This window comes from Podarcis muralis, chromosome 11, assembly GCF_964188315.1.
Source record: "Podarcis muralis chromosome 11, rPodMur119.hap1.1, whole genome shotgun sequence".
Taxonomy (NCBI): domain Eukaryota; kingdom Metazoa; phylum Chordata; class Lepidosauria; order Squamata; family Lacertidae; genus Podarcis; species Podarcis muralis.
The window spans coordinates 18,293,344-18,314,417 of NC_135665.1; the positions used below are offsets into that span (position 1 = coordinate 18,293,344).

Below are 21,074 nucleotides of genomic sequence, written 5' to 3' on the forward strand. Positions count from 1 at the left end.
ACAGCTACAGATACAGATACAGATAGATACAGATACCCAGTGCTTTTTTTCTTTAAAAAATTGTTTAGGAGTACTGTCATTTTCCTACTCATATTGAAATACTGCCTCTCAATGAGGCCAAACTTAGATTCTCAAAATGTTTAGGGGTATGTGTACCCCCAGAAAAAAAGTACTGCATATACATATATAAAAAAAACCCAAAATCCCGGATATTTGCTTTAAAATGTAAAATTCCCCCTGGTTGGGTATATAGGACCCCCAAAAGAGGACATGTCTTTGTGATGTAATATGATAATGCTTACCGATGTAACATAAGAACTTTAATAAATAAATAAAATTACGGAATTCCTAGATGTATGGCAACCTTACTTATGCATGAGTAATCTTCCAAACTATTTAGCACTAATCAAATAATTTTGCAGCCTACATGATTGCAATTTCTGGCAAGAAACAAACAGTTTTCGTAAATTTTCAAGATTATCGTGCAAGGTCAAATTATGCAGAAAGTGGGGAAAAAAATCCCACTAATGACAATATTAGAGACTGATAAAGTATTTTTAGTATTTGTGTGCTCTCCAGGTAGTACCCAGTATTTATCGCCTTCCGCGTAGATGCCACACATTCGCCAAACTTTGCATAAGAAGTTATGGATCAAAAAAGTGTATGTGACTCCGCTCAAATAATCTCATCAGCAGAGAAAGGAAACATTTAATTCATGCCACAAGCAACCAATTTCTTACTGAACAATGATAGCATGTCTCAACAAGGATCACAGAGATGCATTAATACTGCATTTGTTTCCAACCTCTTGGATAACTGACAAGAGATTGTGGGACTGACACATCTGATGAATGAAAAGATCAATAGAATCACTTGTTTAACCTCTAGGCTACGTCTTGCTAGTATTTTTGGGTGCTGACTCATTATGAAACCACCTACACTTAACAAAAGCTGGCTGACAAGTCGCCCCTCCTGCAGAACTCCAGCCTTTCCAAGAACAACATCTGTCACGCTTTTACACAGAGGCAATTTGTCTTGCCCAAACATGATAGGCTTTCCACTTAACTCTCTTCTTGACCTTGATCACATGTGTAAAAACAAAGGCTGGTTCTCATTCTCAGGTTTCCTGCTAGTGTGAATTCCCCCTTGGTTTGTTTTTAAAAGAGATAATTTGTATTAAAGATTTTCCCCGTTTTCAAAAAGCATATGCATTGCCTCTTTCTTCAGGTTGTGTTTTCTACAGATCAGTTGCATTTTTCGTGAGACATCAGTCAGTATTATATGCAGAATAGGGTTGGGAAGAAAACAGAGGGGGGGGGCAGAGAGAGGGGCTAGGGTGGTAAAACTTATGTACTTTTACTTAGTGCATGCATGGAAATTTTGTGTCAGCGTCACATGGGTAGGTTCGCTTTCTATTTGCTTGTTATGTCCCGTTGGTGGCAAGCCATCCCGGATTTAATAATAATAATAATAATAATTTATTATTTATACCCCACCCATCTGGCTGGGCTTCCCCAGCCACTCTGGGCAGCTTCCAAAAAAATATTAAAATACTGCAATACATCAAACATTAAAAGCTTCCCTAAACAGGGCTGCCTTCAGATGTCTTCTAAAAGTCTGGTAGTTGTTGTTCTCTTTGACATCTGGTGGGAGGGCGTTCCACAGGGCAGGCGCCACTACCGAGAAGGCCCTCTGCCTGGTTCCCTGTAACTTGGCTTCTCGCAGTGAGGGAACCGCCAGAAGGCCCTCAGAGCTGGACCTAAGTGTCCGGACTGAGCGATGGGGGTGGAGACTCTCCTTCAGATATACTGGACCGAGGCCGTTTAGGGCTTTAAAGGTTAGCACCAACACTTTAAATTGTGCTCGGAAACATACTGGGAGCCAATGTGGGTCTTTCAAGACCGGTGTTATGTGGTCTCGGCGGCTGCTCCCAGTCACCAGTCTGGCTGCCGCGTTCTGGATTAGTTGTAGTTTCTGTGTGACCTTCAAAGGTAGCCCCACGTAGAGCGCCTTGAAGTAGTCCAAGCGGGAGATAACCAGAGCATGCACCACTCTGGCGAGACAGTCTGCGGGCGGGTAGGGTCTCAGCCTATAAGCTAAACAAGCTATCCCTTAGGGCTCCAATCTCTTGTCCCCCCCCCCCAAATTATGAGTCTTTGTAAATTGCGTTTCTAAAGGAACTTTTGTTATTGCCAAATGCCAATGAGTTTGCATTATTTTGTTATGAATAAAAAATCATTTTAAGTTTGAGCTTAATAATTATTTCACTATTAATATACTTCTTAATTGTATTTCACTGTTAATATACTTGGGATGCAGGTGGCACTGTGGTCTAAACCACTGAGCCTAGGGCTTGCCGATCGGAAAGTCGGCAGTTCGAATCCCCGCAACGGGGTGAGCTCCCATTGCTCTGTCCCAGCTTCTGCCAACCTAGCAGTTCGAAAGCATGCCAGTGCAAGTAGATAAATAGGTACTGCCGTGGCAGGAAGGTAAATAGCATTTCTGTGCATTCTGGCTTCTCTCATGGTGTCCCATTGTGCCAGAAGCTACTGTTAGGTCCATCATGAGATGTCCGCCAGCTTCTAACCATAGATACCAGCAGCCTTCAAGCAAGCAAACTTGCCTTATTATTGCTCCATGGCATCCCACTGCCAGAGGATTGCCTCCTTCCATTCACCACTTTGCCTCCTCCAAGTGAAAGAAACCTGGGCAGTGCTGAATGTCACATCCATTGCCAGGTGTGTCCTACTGGAAATAGAAAAGGGCTTTTTCCTTGGCCTGCCTTTATATCCACTCAGTTGCCAAGTGCTTTTGTGACATCACAAGAAACCCACAGCCAATGGCAACAGCAGCTGAGGCATCATCTTCATTGCTTTGAGCCTCACAATGGCGGTTTTGGGATTAATTCCGGGGCTTTGTTGCCCAATAATTGAACTAACAAGACTTCCAGATATGACAAGGTAAACCTTCTTCCCAGATATTTACAAAACTGAGTTGCTAAGGATTTTAAATAGTAAAAATGGAAAAGAACTCAGAATTAAATTCAATTGCAAGGACAGGACTTAACTAGGGAAAAATTAATAGTGAAAAAGCAGTTTAACAACAGAAAAGCAAGGACAGAAAGAGAAACTCTTCCCAGACCTGGGAGATAACAAACTATAAACAATATTGAACCAAAGGAACACCTGCGTTGAAAAATAGCTAAATCGCACGGAGCAAACGTACAAAAGTGTCTCTGGCGCCATCTGGTGGCCAAAAGGGAAACGGGAAAGTGAAATAGAAATAGAAACAGTTGGGGAAAGAGAAAGGGAGAATAATGTACTGAAAGGAATACACAGACATTGGGGGAAGGAACAGAAAGCGAAAAGAACGAGGGAGCAAGTGAATATAATAAGATTGAGGTTGAGAAGAGAGAAATGGCGACAAAAGGAAAGCAGACACTCCTGGCCAAGGAAAGAGAGAATCAGCGCAAGAAGGGGAAGCCAATGTAATGGAATTATTAATGTAAATCAGGAAATATTTACAAAGCCACTCTATGAAAGTTGATGAGTTCTGGTGAGTTCCGGCTGAAAAAAAGACCCGCGTGTACAGGACACACGCAGAGATTACATGACCTGGCACAAACAGGGGTCGACACGTCGAAAAAGCGTCTCAGGATCGAATGCAGGCCTTTAAAAAGGTTTGTCTGGCAAGTAAATGAAAAGCAGCAGCAAAGAATGGCAGATGAAACTGATGGAGTATGCAGAGATGGGGAAGACCCAAAACCAGGAAGATCAAGTATTTTCTAAAAATTGGAGCAAGTTTGTAATTTACTTAAAGGTACCCCTGCCCGTACGGGCCAGTCTTGCCAGACTCTGGGGTTGTGCGCCCATCTCACTCAAGAGGCCGGGGGCCAGCGCTGTCCGCAGACACTTCCGGGTCACGTGGCCAGCGTGACATCGCTGCTCTGGCGAGCCAGAGCCGCACACGGAAACACCGTTTACCTTCCCGCTGGTAAGCGGTCCCTATTTATCTACTTGCACCCGGGGGTGCTTTCGAACTGCTAGGTTGGCAGGCGCTGGGACCGAACGACGGGAGCGCACCCCGCCGCGGGGATTCGAACCGCCAACCTTTCGATCGGCAAGCCCTAGGCGCTGAGGCTTTTACCCACAGCGCCACCCGCGTCCCTATAATTTACTTAAAAGACTCCTGTAAACAGTTAAAATCACTGACAGGGATGTAATGACACTTGTAATGTGGAATTTAAAAAATGATAACTATGGATATTTAACAGGTGGATAATGGTAAAAGAGGGACGCAAAAGACAATATAAGAAATAAAAATAGCGACACAGGTGCATTTGGAAATCATACATGTTCTAGCGCAGCACATTGCAATTGCTACAAAAAGGGGGCAGAAAAAATTGTTAAGTGGTCTGAGACCACTGAGACCTCTATGGCTTTTAAGCGGTTCATGGGGAAAATGTTTGGGAGCCACAGCGCTGCAGAAAAATAAGGAAGTGGGAGGTATGAACATAGTTAGAGTCATGCTGAAAAGTCAAGGAGAGGCCAATGGCGAATCATAATGGTTTTGCAGGCTGGAGAATGAACTAATTTAGACTGCAATCCTATGCCCACTTAACTGTGAGAGCAGGCATGCCCTTTCAGTATCATTTGGATATCAGAATTACTGCGCTTAGTTAAATGCTTACAGCATGTCACATACCATAAATGAATCTCCTTGGTTTAACAAATAGGATTCAATGTCCTTGTTTTCAAAAGCTTAATGTGGTAAAAGAAATGCGCAGTCGTTATCTGCTGGCCGTTTTGCTTCATTTTCCAGCCAGTAATAGTTGTTTGAGTGTTCATTATTTGTAGCTGTGGTTTCAGGGAAGCGCTGGCTTCTTAAATCAGTGTTCTTGATCTTTCCATTACATCTGAATTGAAAGGAGATAGCATCTCTCTAATAGAATTGCCATTCAAAAATTGGGACCATCGCTGTAAACAATGCTATCACTAACTCCTTTTTTTTTTTTTTTTACGTATTGCCATTAATTTCAGATCTCATTCAGATTGATTCTTACAGGAAAATATTTTAATAGATTTTGACATTGTCCTCAATGGAGGCAAACCTGACCAGCAAAGTGATTGGCTGCCCTCTGCTGGAAATACGTAAGTTTTGACTAAGGAACGACTTCAGCATCAAAATATAACTTTATTTCAGTTGTATATAACTAAATATATATGAAGTGTTTCAGTAGCAGCCTAAAAGACTAGAAAATACCGGTTGAAATGGTTAATTTAATGCAAGCCAATCAATTCCAAAAGCATTAAGAGGCATGTTTTGAAAATACTGCAAAACCTTAATCCACACATTGCATAAAGTTCAATTAGATGCGGTTTAATATCAAGATCTTTCGCTGCCTCCTGATTCGCACTAATTATTATTGCTCTGGTAAATAAAATAGCGAATGACATCTGTGAAATAGTTTTTTTAATTACTTCTAATATGTATAACGCTATCCAATCACAATTTTAAAATTTGTGCCATTATCCATGGCATCTGATGCCATAAGAATCATAAGAATTCGCAACCACATTATTATTTATTTTTACTTTCAGTTATATTTTTTTAAAAGACTCGTATCACTCAAGATGGCTCTTTCTCCTTGATGCCAGAATTCATTTTTTTCAAGCTCACGTTGGATTTGCTTAAGTTCAGAAAAGTCTGTGTTTTGCAGAACTCAATGAAATGGACCTTATAGTTTCGCCATGTTGTTGTTGTTGTTTAGTCATTTAGTCGTGTCCGACTCTTCGTGACCCCATGGACCAGAGCACGCCAGACTCCTGTCTTCCACGGCCTCCCGCAGTTTGGTCAGACTCATGTTCGTAGCTTCGAGAACACTGTCCAACCATCTCGTCCTCTGTCGTCCCCTTCTCCTTGTGCCCTCCATCTTTCCCAACATCAGGGTCTTTTCCAGGGAGTCTTCTCTTCTCATAAAGAGAATACTTTATGAGAAGTATTGGAGCCTCAGCTTCAGGATCTGTCCTTTTTTTTTTGCAAAGGTTATTTTAAACATCCTTTTCATTTCAGTATATATCATTTCCCGGTAAGCTTTAACCTTACTACAAGACCACCACATATGATAAAAAGAAACTTCTTTCTCTTTACATTTCCAACACTTATTTGATTTATATTTTTGCCAATTTACTCAGTGCTAGGTACCATCGATATAACATTTTCATATGATTTCCTCTTAGACCATAACATGCTGTAAATTTTATATCCATATTCCACAATTGTTCCCATGCGTCCATATCTATATTATGACCAATATCTATTTCCCAATGTATCATTGAGGGTTTGACTTGCTCATCCTTTGTCTCCCATTCCAATAATATTTTATACATTGGCCGAGGATCCTCTTGGCCTGCAGACAGTTCCAAACTTAATCTCCCGCATCTCCAGGTAGGACTGGGAATCTTCCGGTCGGTATACCATTGGAGTGCCACTTCCAGTTGGTGTATTAGTATTATCATTAATAACAAAAGTGTGTAAACTGACCTTTATCTGAAGATCACAGGGCAGTTCACAACAGGGGCATAGCGTGGGGGGCTGTGGTCCTGGGCACACAATTTTGAGGGGGCACAAACCAGGCATCCGCATGCAGCGATCTCCGTCCTGCCCTCCCTGCCTTCAGGAGTCTCTGGGCCCTGGAGCCTGGCGTGGCCTTGCCACTGCATCCTCTTGCTCAACGACCACCTGGCCAGCGTTCACTCACTCCTCGCTCAGATAATGAGCGGCTGCATGAGGAGGGAGGAGGGCAAGGGGCGATCCCATCATGGCCCAGTTTGCATTGGGGGGATTCACCCGTCAAGGGCTGTGTTGGCCAACTCAGCTTCCCCCTGCGTGGGCAGGCAGGCAACACAGCATGGCCTTGCTTGGTTCTGATGCGCACACACATGCCCCGGGCACCAGCAAATGACGCTATGCCACTGGTTCACAGCATAAAAGGTGTAGACAACACTGAATGCCCATCAGCCAGAACGAATTAGCTGCCTCGGGTGGCGGATGCTGACAGGAGGGCAGTGAAGTGATGGAGGAGAGGTGGCAAGCTCTGTGCGCCACTTAGGCCGCCCGTTGCCCTTAAAGTTAGCCTGCTGAACTTGGTTGTAGTGGTGGTGGGTCCCCCGTCCCCCCCCCCCCCATCATCAGTGTGGAAGTTAGACTCAGCTGCCAGTTCAGTTGGCTTCTGTACATGTCATGGAAGGCCACCATCTTGTCCTTTGAGCAGCAAAATGACTTAGGCCAATCCAAGCAGCCTTCCAGAGCATGACAGGTGTACAGACTTTGACCAAGAGGCTGATCCAGAAAGCCAGGGTGGGCCTGGGATGGGCAAACAGGAACATACATCAGTGGCGGAAACAGCACCGAGAAGAAAGAAGATGAAACTCAGCAAAGAGGACTCGTTTGCAACATTAGATACAAGCCTTTCTCTTGCAGAAGATGAAACACTAGCATTACATCTGCTCAACAACCAAAGCTAATTCCCCCTCCCCCTGCCCTTATTTCAAATCTATTTTTGTCTTTGTATCAGAAAAGCACCCGGCCAATTTGGTTGCCTATAAATATCGCCACAGACTTTTCTGTGATCACGGTCTTTCCAACTACAGTGGTACCTCAGGTTAAGTACTTAATTTGTTCCGGAGGTCCGTTCTTAACCTGAAACTGTTCTTAACCTGAAGCACCACTTTAGCTAATGGGGCCTCCTGCTGCCACCGCGCCGCTGGAGCCTGATTTCTGTTCTTATCCCGAAGCAAAGTTCTTAACCTGAAGCACTATTTCTGGGTTAGCGGAGTGTGTAACCTGAAGCGTATGTAACCTGAAGCGTATGTAACCCGAGGTACCACTGTAGTGGCTCCTGTCCAGGTTTGTTAATTGTCTTACTTTAAATGTTGTGAGGATCCTATGTGGGGGGGTTGGGGGGGCTATTGGGTTGTTGTTTTTATTTTGATTATGCATTTTGTGGTTTTATATTTATTTTATTCCATAAACCGCCCTGAGACCTCCAGGTATAGGGCAGTATATAACTTCAATATGACAACAACAACAACAACAACAACAACAACAACAACAACAGCAACAACCCTCTTTCGGAACTTAACTTTATCCATCTGACAGAGTCAACTGAGGAAAATTCAGTTGTAAAGAGGAAACATCTTGATTTCTATTTCTCTCGAGTCAAGATCTCTAAGGCAGAATTCCTCACAAAAATACATCCTTGAAACCTGAACATTGGTATTCAGAAACCACTTTTGGTTTCTCATGCTTTCCTCGCAGAAGTACATAAAGCATGGTTGTTGCAAAATAATCAGGATGAAGGGAAAGAAGGAGCCAGCGCTCTTTTATAGCACCAAGCTCTCAGTCCTGGAGATGGATCAAGATAAAATTTAACCTCTCCATCCCCATACATTCATCTGTTCCACTCGGCTTTGCCAAAAACTGGAGTTTGACTGCCTCATAAATCTAGGCAATGCGAGGTCACAGCCATTTTGCAATGCCACCACACGAAGAAAAGAGGTTGAAATGTTATTTGGACCTTAACGCTGTTTTACTGGAAGCAGAAACTCCATTGATGGGAAGAAGAATGCTTCACAAAACATACTTTGGACAGTCAATATCTACTGAATTCAGACCAGAAAGTTTATGCTGTGAGGCTCAGGTCTTGTTGTTTGCAAGATTTAAAAGATGAGATCGAGTGTAGGAGAAAAAGCAGCAACAACCACCTCCAGCTGGAAATATGAGGCACCGCAGAAAGATCAATAACTCGTTAAAAGCGACAGTTTGAGCGCGAGGGAAGCTCAGTCTGTCTTTGAAGGCTTCGGTTCAACTTAACAAATGAGTTCCACGGAGCACCATCGATGCTCATGTGTTATATATCTCGGGCCATTTCTATAGACAAGTTAATCCCGAAGGCTTCAGTGGGAAAAATAGGTGTGTTGATGGTCAGTTCAGGAGCCGCAAGAACTCAAGAGCTTGTAACGGAATCACAGAATCATAGATATGGATGGGAATTATGTGGAACAGTGGCATGCGATCATTGGACTGAGGGGACTAGGCTAGTTCCCTAAATATTCCTCTGGCGTCTCCTTCCCAAACCTCAGGAAGCTTCTGCCCAGCTTAGGGAGGGAGGCGTGAGGCTTTGATGGGTCCAAGCAGAGGCGTAGCAAGGTCAGGTGGTACTCGGTGCAGAAAATTTCTTGTCACCCCCCATTCAAATTATTAAAAGAAGGAAAAATAAGATACAGTCGCAAGTGTTCTTTTCTGGTTTATTTACTGAACATTGTGAGCATAAGCAGCTTTGGCTTAGCGGCCCAGGAGCTCGTCCATGGCGCCCGCGCTGCCCAGAGCCCAACCGCTGTTGGTGGCCGCCTCGGCCTCTGTAGGATGGCCTTGGCCTTTGCAGGCCACTACTTCCTCGGCAGGTCGCTGCAGCGGCCCAAAAAACCCAACTGCTGCTGGCAGGGGGCCTTGGCAGCATTGGGAAGTCGGTCTTGAGAGCACCAGTCCTTTCCTTGCCTTTGCCCTGCCCTCAGCCTGCAGCTGATTGGCCAGCTGGGTTGGGGGCGGGGCGAAGGTCCCAAGGCAAGGGGAGTGGCATCCAGGACCCAGGAAGTCCCGCCCACCTCTCGGAAAGGAGCTTCAATAAGTTTATTTTTTAAATACTTATTCTTTCCAGTTTGTCACCCCCCTCGGTGGTGACACCTGGGGCGGCATGCCCCTACCGCACCCCCGTTCCGATGCCACTGGGTCCAAGATGCATCCTGCCATCTTCCCAAAGCCCATCCAGCCACGAGGAGCCACGAGGGCTTCAGCATCCCTTAAGGGCCCTGGCACCTCCTTTGCAAAGCCCGGGAAACTCCTGGCCAGCTTAGGGAGGGAGTCATAAGGCTCACGCACACAACGTCGGGACATCACAACGTCACATGTGTGACGTGGGTCCCCCCCATCCCTCTCACAAGCTGGTGCCTCTGGCCCTCAACTGCTCCCCTACAAAAATATTCACCTCACACCCCTGATGTGGAAAGCAATTAATAAGGAACAAGAACAGTTAACAAGTGGCGAAGGCCAGCGCTTGTTGCACCTCAACAAGGATGCTGTTCCACAGAACGAGGGCAGCTATGCAGAAAGCCCTGCAATGAGCTATTCTGGATCATGGTGCCTACATGTGAGCAGCAATGCCTGAAAGGGGTGTCTGTAGTCCTGGTGGTCTTCCGGTTGCCATATTTCAAGAATATGGTGGCGCTGTGGTCTAAACCACTGAGCCTCTTGGCGGAAGGTTGGCAGTTCGAATCCCCACAACAGGGTGAGTTCCCATTGCTCTGTCCCAGCTTCTGCCAACCTAGCATTTCGAAAGCACACCAGTGCAAGTAGATATATAGGTACCACTGCGGCGGGAAGCTAAACAGCATTTCCGTGCACTCTGGTTTCCGTCACGGTGTCCTGTTGCGCCAGAAGCGGTTTAGTCATGCTGGCCACAAGACCCAGAAAGCTGTCTGTTGACAAACACCGGCTGGCTCGGCCTGAAAGCGAGATGGGCGCCGCAACCCCATAGTTGCCTTTGACTGGATTTATCCGTCCAGGGGTCCTTTACCTTTACCTTATTTCAAGAAGTAAAAAATCTGGACATTGTTCAAAAAGTTGTTGAGCTGTTTCGGGGTGGACAGCAGGGTGGTGATTGGGCTTCCGAAATTGCCATCTAGGAGGCAACAAGGAACCGACTGCTGCACAGTGCTTCTGCTGGGGAACAGATAAAATCCAGGACATTTACTATTGATTTAACCCCGGGGAACCAATTTAGCCCCCACCTCCCAGACATTACTGGAATTTTCCGGTACATATGGTGACCCTACTTCAGATGAAAAGTGGAACTCAAAATTCTAACTATTCTTTTACATTTCTCTTTGGTACCTGAAGGGAAGGGGGGAAATTATATTTTATATTGCTGCACCTCAGACGTTTCTTATCTGATTTTCCTGAAATTTGTCTCCTTCCGCTGCAATAATGGTGATGCTGGGCTGTTTCTAAGTGGTTGTTTCTGGTTTGCGTTGATTCATGAATTATAATTTTTATTACATTACTGTGAAGTCAAAGAGAGTCCCTTCTTGGGGAAAAAACGGTGATGTATGCCTTCTTGGATTTTTAAAAACCCTATTTGGAAGTGCTGACAGAGGAGCGAAAAGTCACAAAGGTTTAATAACTATTTTGACTGCAATCTCCCTTTCTTGCTATAAATATTGCATTACGTGATGTAAAGATTATCTACCGTGTAACTTTGAGGGGGGGGGACCCAGTAATATATGTGTTCTACTTCTATTGAAGAGGGGGGGGGGATTTTTTACACCTGCTGTTTAGAATGATTATAACTGCTTTTTAAAAAATATAATCTCTGTAGATGGACAATACTAAGCACATATAAAGTGTAGTTAAGTGGGGTTTTTTAAAATAAAAATAAAACACTTGTCTGTTTCCATGGCAACTTCAGAACCGTAAGTCCTTAATTGTTTAAAAATTGCTTCTCCCTGCAGTGTGCTTATTAGCGAGAAATCCTCCCCAGACCCCCAAATCTGGAATTAATTTAAATAAACGCTCAGAATTATGTATTTGTATCAGTGCTGCAGAGTATTAAAAGTATCTTGGTGCATTGGTATATTTTACATTTAATTATTACACTTCACAGCCAAGTCCGGCGCTTAATGGTCTTTGTCAATAGTATGGGCAATCTAAAAACATCTCATCAAATGTTTCTCCCTTCTGCCCCTAGCCCAACATTTCATCTGGTGTATCTGCTTAAATCATGAATGGAAAGTGTTTTGAACATTTGGGGGAAGTGTTATGGAAATAATAATTAGCAGTTATACAGCATTTGAGAGCATTCAAGGCAATTTCCGCACATTATCATCATCATCATCATCATCATCACCATTTTATTTTCATGCCGCCTTTCCATAGTTAAAACAATGCTCAAGGCTGCTTACAACATGACAAGATTTACATACTGCATTTTTCGCTCTATAAGATGCACCAGACCATAAGACACACCTAGTTTTTGGAGGAAGAAGACAAGAAAAAAAATATTCTGAATCTCAGAAGCCAGAACAGCAAGAGGGATCGCTGTGCAGCGAAAGCAGCGATCCCTCTTGCTGTTCTGGCTTCTGGGATAGCTGTGCAGCCTGCATTTGCTACATAAGACGCACACACATTTCCCCTTACTTTTTAGGAGGGAAAAAGTGAGTTATAGAGCAAAAAATACGGTAATTACCAACATAACAAAAGTCATAAGCAATAAATAAAACACATCAAAAAGTACACCACCAAATGGAAAACAATTTCCACATAAATAATAAAATCTAAAGCTAAGAATACAACATTAATATCATTGAGGGGGTGTGAATTTTTGGATCAGGTTAGTCTTCTTCTATTTGTCCCCATGTCATTTTCAGTTTATTGGTGTGCTGGTCCCAGGAGGAATAAGGTACTATTACCGTAGCCCAAGATCAGTCCAGAGTCTCTAGCAGGGTAGACGATCACTAGATGAGACGCGAGGTCCGAGACAGGGAGCCGGGCAGGGTAACAGGAACGTGGGTAGGGCAGAAGCAGGAAGCCAGGCGAGGAACAGGAACACTGGTAGGGCAGAAGCAGGAGTCCAGGCGAGGAACAGGAACACTGGTAGGGCAGAAGCAGGAATCCAGGCGAGGAACAGGAACACCGGAGGGTCAGAAACAGGAAGCCGGGCGAGGAACAGGCACACTGGGAGTGCAGATCAAGGACTGGGTAAAGCAGGTACTCCACAACGACGTTGCTCCCGCAACCTGGGACCGGGCTGCCTGACCTTTATCTTCTTCTAAGGCCGGGGGCGGTCCCGGCCCCCAGAAGCCCCGCCTCTCTTGGCCTTAAGGCGATCACTCCTCCTGGGAGACACCAGTTCCCTTCGCCTCTCTGCCCTAAGCCTCTGCAGTTCAGGAGAGGCCGAAGGGTTACTGGGCCCCAGGGGAGGCTCACCTGTAGCCACTGAGTCTTCCAGCACCTCTGGGGCCAGAATGGTTTCACCTGGTGCCTGCTCTTGAGGTTCCTCAGCATCTAGGCCTTGCCCCAGTTCAGCCGGCCCTGGAGGCGGGGACTCCTGTGCCGGCTGGGATTCCTCCGGATCGCTCTCAGACCCGGAATCCCAGGCCATCACAATTGGTTAGTTTTTCTAGTAAGGCTGTTTCTCATACTATTTGATACCATTGGTCCATGTTCACTCCTGACAGGTCTCTCTAGTGTCTGACAATGCTGTTTCCGGCTGCTGAGAGTAGGTGGGTTATGAGCTCTTTATAATATGAGTGGGCATTATTATCTTGGAAGGTGTTCAGTAGGGCCAGTTCTGGGGTGAGTTCCAATACTTGCTTAGTTATTTTGCACATTTCCTGTATTACTGATGTCCAGAGTTGTATTTTGGGACATTCCCACCACATGTGGAGATATGTGCCTGTGGAGGTGAATCCTCTCCAGTATTTTGGTGATGTTCCTGGGTGTATCAGCGCTAGTTTCTTTGGTGTTAGGTACCATCTGTAAATCAGTTTAAGAGTGAGTTCTTTTCTTTTCTCTGATATGGATTTAAAGGGAGGTTTAGACCACATTCTAGTCCATTGGGTAAGGTTAATTTCATAGCCTATGTCATCCTGCCATTGTTTTTTGATTATGTTGAGGGGGTTTGCGGGATTTTGGAGCAGTATTTTGTATATTGTGGATACCATCCCCTTGCCATGTCCCTTTGTTGTTAGGAGGAGGTTTTCGAAGGCTGTCAAAGGCCTAGTTGCTGCTGATTTTACTACTGGATTGTTTAAGTGCATCTTACAAACTTGAGCAAAAGTTAACACAATTAGAAAAAAGGTGAACAAATCGTGCGCTGTTTTCATGCAGCATTGTTTAATTTGTGGCCGATGCAGCTGTCGCTGGAGAAAAGCACCTCAGAGTCTGATCCTGAAGCCATAAGCCACCATGGACTTATGGTATCTAGAAAGATGGGAATAAATGGGAATGTCTTCAACGGTCAGTTGACAGGGAACTTTTTGAAGAAGCTGCTTTCGGTCTTCTCCATGACAATGCCTTTCACGCTTCTCCAGAAACAAACTGTCTTCAAGGGGGCCGGAATATAGCTCAACAAGTTTAGCATGCTAAGGAAAAGAATTCAAGCAATTGTCAATAAATAACAACATCACCACTGATAATAAAACACAAAGAATTAAGCAACTATGAACTTAGGAAGTCCTTCGGGATTTGTACTTCTCTGGTTTTGCCATTTGGTTCTTCAGTGTGTAAAAGCAGTATGGAAATCGCCAACAGAGATGCATCATATTAGGGAAAATCCTTTGCAAAATGGTGTGAAATGAGCTTTATCTGCGCTAGAGTATATGAGAAAGCATGGTGTGAACTCCTTATTCTGTGCAGTCAACAGGACACAGAATCAGAAGAAGCAGCCTAATTTGGGGAGAAGATCCCCACAGGGCAATTGCTTTCTTCAAAGAACTGCAATGTCACCAAAAGACCAACTCCAAACAACCTTTATTTATATCTTAACATTGCCTCTGTGCTTTGGTCTTTGACATCTGAGATGTATGTTTTCAGGACCCATCCTATTCTTGTGATTGTCATTTGCTTGGAAATGTTTTTAATACTGTAATTGAGATTGTAACATGCCCCGGGACCTTAGGACGAAGAGTGGGTAAGAAATAATAATAATAATAATAGTGATAATAAGTGATAATGATGATAGAAAAGTTACGATGGTGGATATGAGTGAACAATATATACATCATTCAACTTCCTGTATCAGGACATCATCATCATCATCATCATCATTATTATTATTATTAGAAAAGTTACAATGGAGAATATGATTGAATGATATATGCATCATTCAACTTCCTATGTTGGGACGCTTTTAATGTTTGACATTTTATTATGTTTTTACATGTGTTGGAAGCCGCCCAGAGTGGATGGGGCAACCCCGCCAGATGGTCAGGGTATTAAAAAATAAAATTAGTACATTTGAATGATATCTATGTTCATGATGAGAAATGCTCTCCAATTGCAGTGACTTCAACAGGTACTTTGTCGATGCTTAGTATCTTTCAAAAATTAGAGTCCTTCTTAAAATGAGAATCTCTAAGGAATAAATGTATTTCCCTTACCTTCAAAGCCATATCCCGATACTTCATGTCTTGTTTCCAGGGCATCACGTAGAGCTTTGGAATCATTCCATGTCTGTACGAAAAGCTTGGCAAATGGCAATGAATCAGCCTGGAACATGACAAGAGTTGGTTTTACACACACACACACACACCATGTGGATGTTGTTGTTTTTTAAAACTTATTTAAATACAGAGGGGGGGGGGGAGACAAACAACACAGAGGAGAACAATTCCCTTCCTTCCCATCCCTAATGTGGCAAACTGAACTTATCCAGAAAGTGCTATTTATATGAGAAAAAGAACCATCATGTGGCTTAGTCATCCACAGTCATGGCAGTCCAGTTGTTAAGAGTGTTGGACCAGAGTGGAAAGGATGCAAGTTCAAGTCCCCACTTGGCCATGATCTTGGACCTGCCACGTTCCCTACCACAGAGTGGTTTTGCGCATAAGCAGAGGTGAAGAAACTATGGGGTCTTTGGAGGAAAGGTGGTGCCTATAAATGGAAAACAAACAAACAAACAAAGTCACATGTTTACCCCTTTCCTTGGCGATGAGCCGGAATCAAATCGCACAGTTAGGAAAGAAGTTAACCAAAATATTATTCCTGGCCTGAAACCCTGTCAGGTTTTGCCAGTTCCTGAATGAATATTCTGGAATTAATCCATTTACTAGCCGTGGATGTCTGCCCTTCGCATGATGTCAGGTGTAGAACAGCTGGGCGTGGCTTGCCCAAAATAGCTTGGCAACCCAAATTTGGTCCATGAGCTGATGGTTAGCTCCCTTTATGATATGCACCAACATGGAACTAAAGGAATATCCACCCCATATGTTGAAAGCACTGTGATACTGTTTCAAACTGTCATGGCTTCCCCCAAAGAATTCTGGGAGTTGTGGCTTGTGAAGGGTGCCGGCGGGTGTTAAGAGATACCCCATTTCCCCTCACAGAGCTTCAATTCTCAAGAGTGGTTGAGCAATCAAGCCCTCTTCCCAAGGAACTATAGTTCTGTGTGAGGAATAGGCAGTCGCCTAACAATTGTCGGCACCCTTAACAAACTACAGTGGTACCTCTGGTTAAGAACTTAATTCGTTCTGGAGGTCCGTTCTTAACCTGAAACTGTTTTTAACCTGAAGCACCACTTTAGCTAATGGGGCCTCCTGCTGCTGCCCCGCTCCCGCCACGCAATTTCTGTTCTCATCCTGAAGCAAAGTTCCTAACCCGAGGTAATATTTCTGGGTTAGCGGAGTCTGTAATCTGAAGTGTCTGTAACCTGAAGCGTCTGTAACCTGAGGTACCACTGTACAACTCCCAGGATTCTTGTGGGGATGGCATGGATGTTTAAAGCTGCACCATAAAGCTTTGAATGATGAGTAGATAGGAATAGGATTGCACAGTCAGCCCAGTTTGGCAGGCCTGCTTTATTGTTAGTGTACTGGAAGAAGCAAAGATGGCTAGTGTTGAAGCAATGATTCTTCAACATCAACTTTGTTGGACTGGTCATGTTGTGAAGATGCCTGAAAACCATCTTCCAAAGCAACTACTCTATTCCGAACTGGAAAATGGAAAGCGTAATGCCGGTGGTCAACAAAAGAGGTTTTAAGACAAGGCAAATATATAGTATAAACACAGACAATTGGGAAACACTGGCCTGCGAGCGCTCCAGGTGGAGAACAGCCTTTACCAAAGGTGCCATGGGCTTTGAAGAAGCTCAAACTCAGGACAAGAAACGTGCTAGAGGAAGGCACATTTGGCAAACACTCACCGTGATCAACTCCAGCCTGGAAGCCTATGTCCCCACTGTGGAAGGAGGTGTGGATCCAGAACTGGCCTCCACAGTCACTGTTAAGACCATGTCCATGGAAGACAATCTTACTCGGCTACGAGTGATTGCCAAAGAAGAAGATTGTTAATCTTTAACATCACAACTTTCCTTTCCAAAATGGTTTACTGTACTTGCTAGCCCATGGGGGGGGGGGGAGGTGATCAGGACCCCCAGGGCACAGGAAGGCCCACCCACCCACTCCTGAATGCTCCTGCTGGAGATGAAGTCTCTGTCTTACCCTTTCAGGTCAGTATTGACTGCCTTTGAAACCAAATTGGGATTAGAGCCCTGTCCAGGCACAGCATTTGGGTTACTCATGCTGTCGCCGTTGTCACCGCTGCTTCTCTGGGCTGAGATCTGTGCAAACAGCCGGTCCCTGTGTGTGCCGAGGTGGAGATTATGATGCACCAGCCATTGTCAGGCTGATGACACTAGAGCAACAACAAGGGAAAATGTCATTTAAGAAATATCAGGAAGGGATCAGGCCCACTTGAAAACGGTGTGATTAGATAGATGTAGAAGAACATCATGATACAACTTCATGAAAGCGGACGAAGTTAGAAGGAAAGGCATTAATTAGGTTCCCTGGAGAGTCGCAAATGCTTAATCAAAACAACTTGAATTAAACTATTCCTGGGAGTGTGAAGCTTTTGCCATGCCAAGTACTGGTGGTTAATAAAAACCCCATGCGATACCACCTAGGTAGGTAAAGGGACCCCTGACCATTAGGTCCAGTCGTGGCCGACTCTGGGGTTGTGGCGCTCACCTTGCTTTATTGGCCGAGGGCGCCGGCGTACAGCTTCCGGGTCATGTGGCCAGCATGACTAAGCCGCTTCTGGCGAACCAGAGCAGCACACGGAAACGCCGTTTACCTTCCCGCTGGGGCGGTACCTATTTATCTACTTGCACTTAAGAGTGCTTTCGAGCTGCTAGGTTGACAGGAGCAGGGACCGAGCAACAGGAGTTCACCCCGTCGCGGGGATTCGAACCGCTGACCTTCTGATCGGCAAGTCCTAGGCTCTGTGGTTTAACCCACAGCGCCAGCCGTGTCCGTGATACCACCTAAACAGCACCAAATCCAAGTGGAAGCTGCAAAGGAAGTTCCTCTGCCTTTGGCGCAGTTTGAATTTGGTGCCTTACACTGTCAGCCACGTCATGCCAGTGATTCAAGAATTCGGCAGCGACTCAAGAATTCCTGCTTGGTGTTTCGCGACCCCACTTCTCCAAAGCGTGCCTTCCATAAGCTGGGAAAGGGGCCTAGGTAAAACTATGACGGCAAAGGAATGATCTTAAGGTTTATGTTTCTCAACCCCGACATCATACGATAGCTTGTTTGGCTGGTTCCCCACCCCTGCTGGATGTCGGGGCTGGAGTCAGGTCCTCAACCATGCAATTACTCACCAGAGGCTGCTGAAGTATGTGGGATGTGATCCATGACAGGCAGTCAAGTACAACATGCCTTGTAATGCTAGAGAACACATGCGGGGGAATGTTTCGTCCAGTCAGATGAAACTTCCTGTTCCTCCTGGCTGGAGCATCCTTCCTTTTGCATGTGATAGAAGGTGGGCGTGACCTTACCTGTCCAGGTAATAAAAGGATGTCGCACATCACCCCCCCCCCCTTTTTTCACCTCCTTCTTCGTTTGACCCGCTTTTAGCTAGGACTGCTCTGGTAGCTCTCAGCTAGCAGGAGCACTGGTATTATACCCCCATGGGGTAGATCCACATGTACATATTTGCAACTAAGTCTGCTTTCAGGGATCCAGCTGTGAACTGATGTGAGTAAACTTCTTTTATCATATTTGAATAAGATTGTGGAGTCTTTATTTTTTTTAAGAGGGATTCAAGGGAACTTACCAGGAACACACAATTCAATCTGAGACAGATTGAATTGTATAATAGTGAGAAGCTCACACGAGCCTGCAACCAGTTATCTGCGTGAGAAGGGGAATGTAAACTCTGCTAAGTAAAGGAACTTGCTAGCACAAGTTAGGAAGGGTATTAACAAACAACATATCCTCTCCTGCCACCCTGAACATTCCCACAAAGTTAACTCTTCCTTCAAGCAAACCACAGCTCAGGCCTAGCGCCCTCAGCAACTCTTTCAAGGAGTGTCTTCGCACAGCCACCCTCTGCTCAGCCTGTTTCATTTATCTGTGTGTTCCAGATGAGAGGGGAGAGGGGAGCTGGTCACAGCAGAAGGGGGGGGGACCCCCCTGGATTCTTCAGCAGCATGCCTCCATTCTGCCTCTTGGTCTCCCTCTGCTCCAGCCTCAGAGTCTGAACTGCTCTCTGCACAGCCTCTTCCTGCTCACTAAACCCCATTGCCTTTTCTGCTGCCGACACCTCTTCCCAGTCTGTTCCCTCTTCTCCCTCTGACAGCTCACCGTCATCCCACCACCGATTCCCTGGCTCTGACCCTCTTCTTCCCTAGGGGGTTCCCCAGCTGGTGCCGTCTGTGCATCCAGTCACACACTGGAATAGATGGACCTTTGGTCTGATCCAGCAGTGCTCATTGTGGGTACCCACATGCTCCTTTTCTACAATGCATTTGAATCATCGGATGCAAACCCATTCAAATGCATGGTCTGGTGCTGGTGAAGGGATCTGGGTAGCTGAGTTATGAAGAGAAAAACCCGGGTGATATCAGCTTGTTCCCCTCCTGGTCCCTATACCATTTCCTGCATGGACTGGACGCAATGGTGATTGCATGAGTGACCCAAGTACACTTGCTTTTTCTTTACTAAATATGCACGAGGAATTGTCCCCATCGTGCTCCCTACCAGGATCAGACCACGACCAAGAGCTGCTCTTTGCTTAAGGAAAAAACACACAATGGCCAACCATGTGATTCAAGTCACATCTAGCTTGCCCTTAGAAGTCTGGCAAAGCTGACAGTACAGGCTCCTTAAGTATGTTTATATCCGTAGCCTTAATCAATTGTATCTTCTATAGTAGTGGCTAAAAATCTGTTATTTTTATCCTGCTCACTGTATAAAATGCCATAAGAGACATTCACGCCTGAAGGGCTCACGCTCCAGAAACGAAGTAGATAAAATGGGTGTGCTAAACTTGAGCAAACGACAAGACAATATTGATCCGTTCCACAGACAGAGGCCTCCGGCCATCACCTATTTTATCAACTTTTCTTCCCTCTTTTGATCCCTGCAGCAATAGCTTAAAGAAGGATTAAAAGAATTCCAGGGCAATATGGTTCCCTTTTAAGTGCAATGGGAGTTTGTATTGTTCGTTTCCCTGAGTACACCTGTCATGTCAAAAGGACTGCAAGGTAATAAAGGGAGACTACAGGAGTATGGGAAAATAAAATTTTGCCAAAGGCAGTTAAGTGATCAAATACTTTTTGACACAACGGGGGATTGAAACATGTGTGCTCAGTGCCATCTTCTCCTGCAATAACATTTCTTACAGTGATTCATTGTGCAGGTCTGAGCTGAGTAGTCAGGTACTCATAAAAACCGCATTGCAAGTGAAGCGACCATACATTGAGAATAAGCACACAATGCTGATTATACTTGACTCAATAACCCCAACGCTGTGCTGTTTCACTTCCTATATTGTTTTTTAAGCCTCTTTCAAGCTCAGGGGTGGGGTGGGGTGGGGGTGGGGTTCAGAAATTAAACATTCGGTACACACCAAGTTTTATTAAAAAAATCAAACTATCTTTTAATTCCTATAACTGAACATTAAACCATACGTGAGAAGCTCTGCTTTTGTCCTCTCAGAGTCTTTACAAATGGGATATTTGCATGCCTATCATTATGGTTCAGGCAAATGTGTTGCTAGATTTTAACTGTTAAATCTCATGACCTTAAAGGAAATGATCTTAAACTGTGATGGAAAAATCAGGGATTTATATGCTCGGTCTCATTTAAATGTTAAAATATTAAATAAAGCAAAAATAAAGTGCTCTTGGCAACTGCAGATGGCAAAACAGTTTTACTCCAATTAAGTGGTCTTAATTAAGAAACAGGCTGTGGGGTGATTCTTTTAGACTTCCTACACCCAGCATAAGGTTGCTA

The 21,074-nt window shown here is 44.7% G+C and overlaps 1 protein-coding gene across 1 annotated transcript; it reads right to left on the reverse strand.

Moving 5' to 3' along the window:
• Positions 1–13,930: 13,930 nt before the first annotated feature.
• Positions 13,931–20,657, reverse strand: SPMIP10 (sperm microtubule inner protein 10). Its single transcript, XM_028749529.2, has 3 exons — positions 17,274–20,657; positions 15,216–15,324; positions 13,931–14,198 (listed from the first exon to the last, which is right to left on the reverse strand). The coding sequence occupies exons 1-3, from the start codon at positions 17,351–17,353 to the stop codon at positions 13,992–13,994; spliced, it is 396 nt and encodes a 131-aa protein (XP_028605362.2). The 5' UTR covers positions 17,354–20,657; the 3' UTR covers positions 13,931–13,991.
• Between the last annotated feature and the right edge of the window lie 417 nt (positions 20,658–21,074).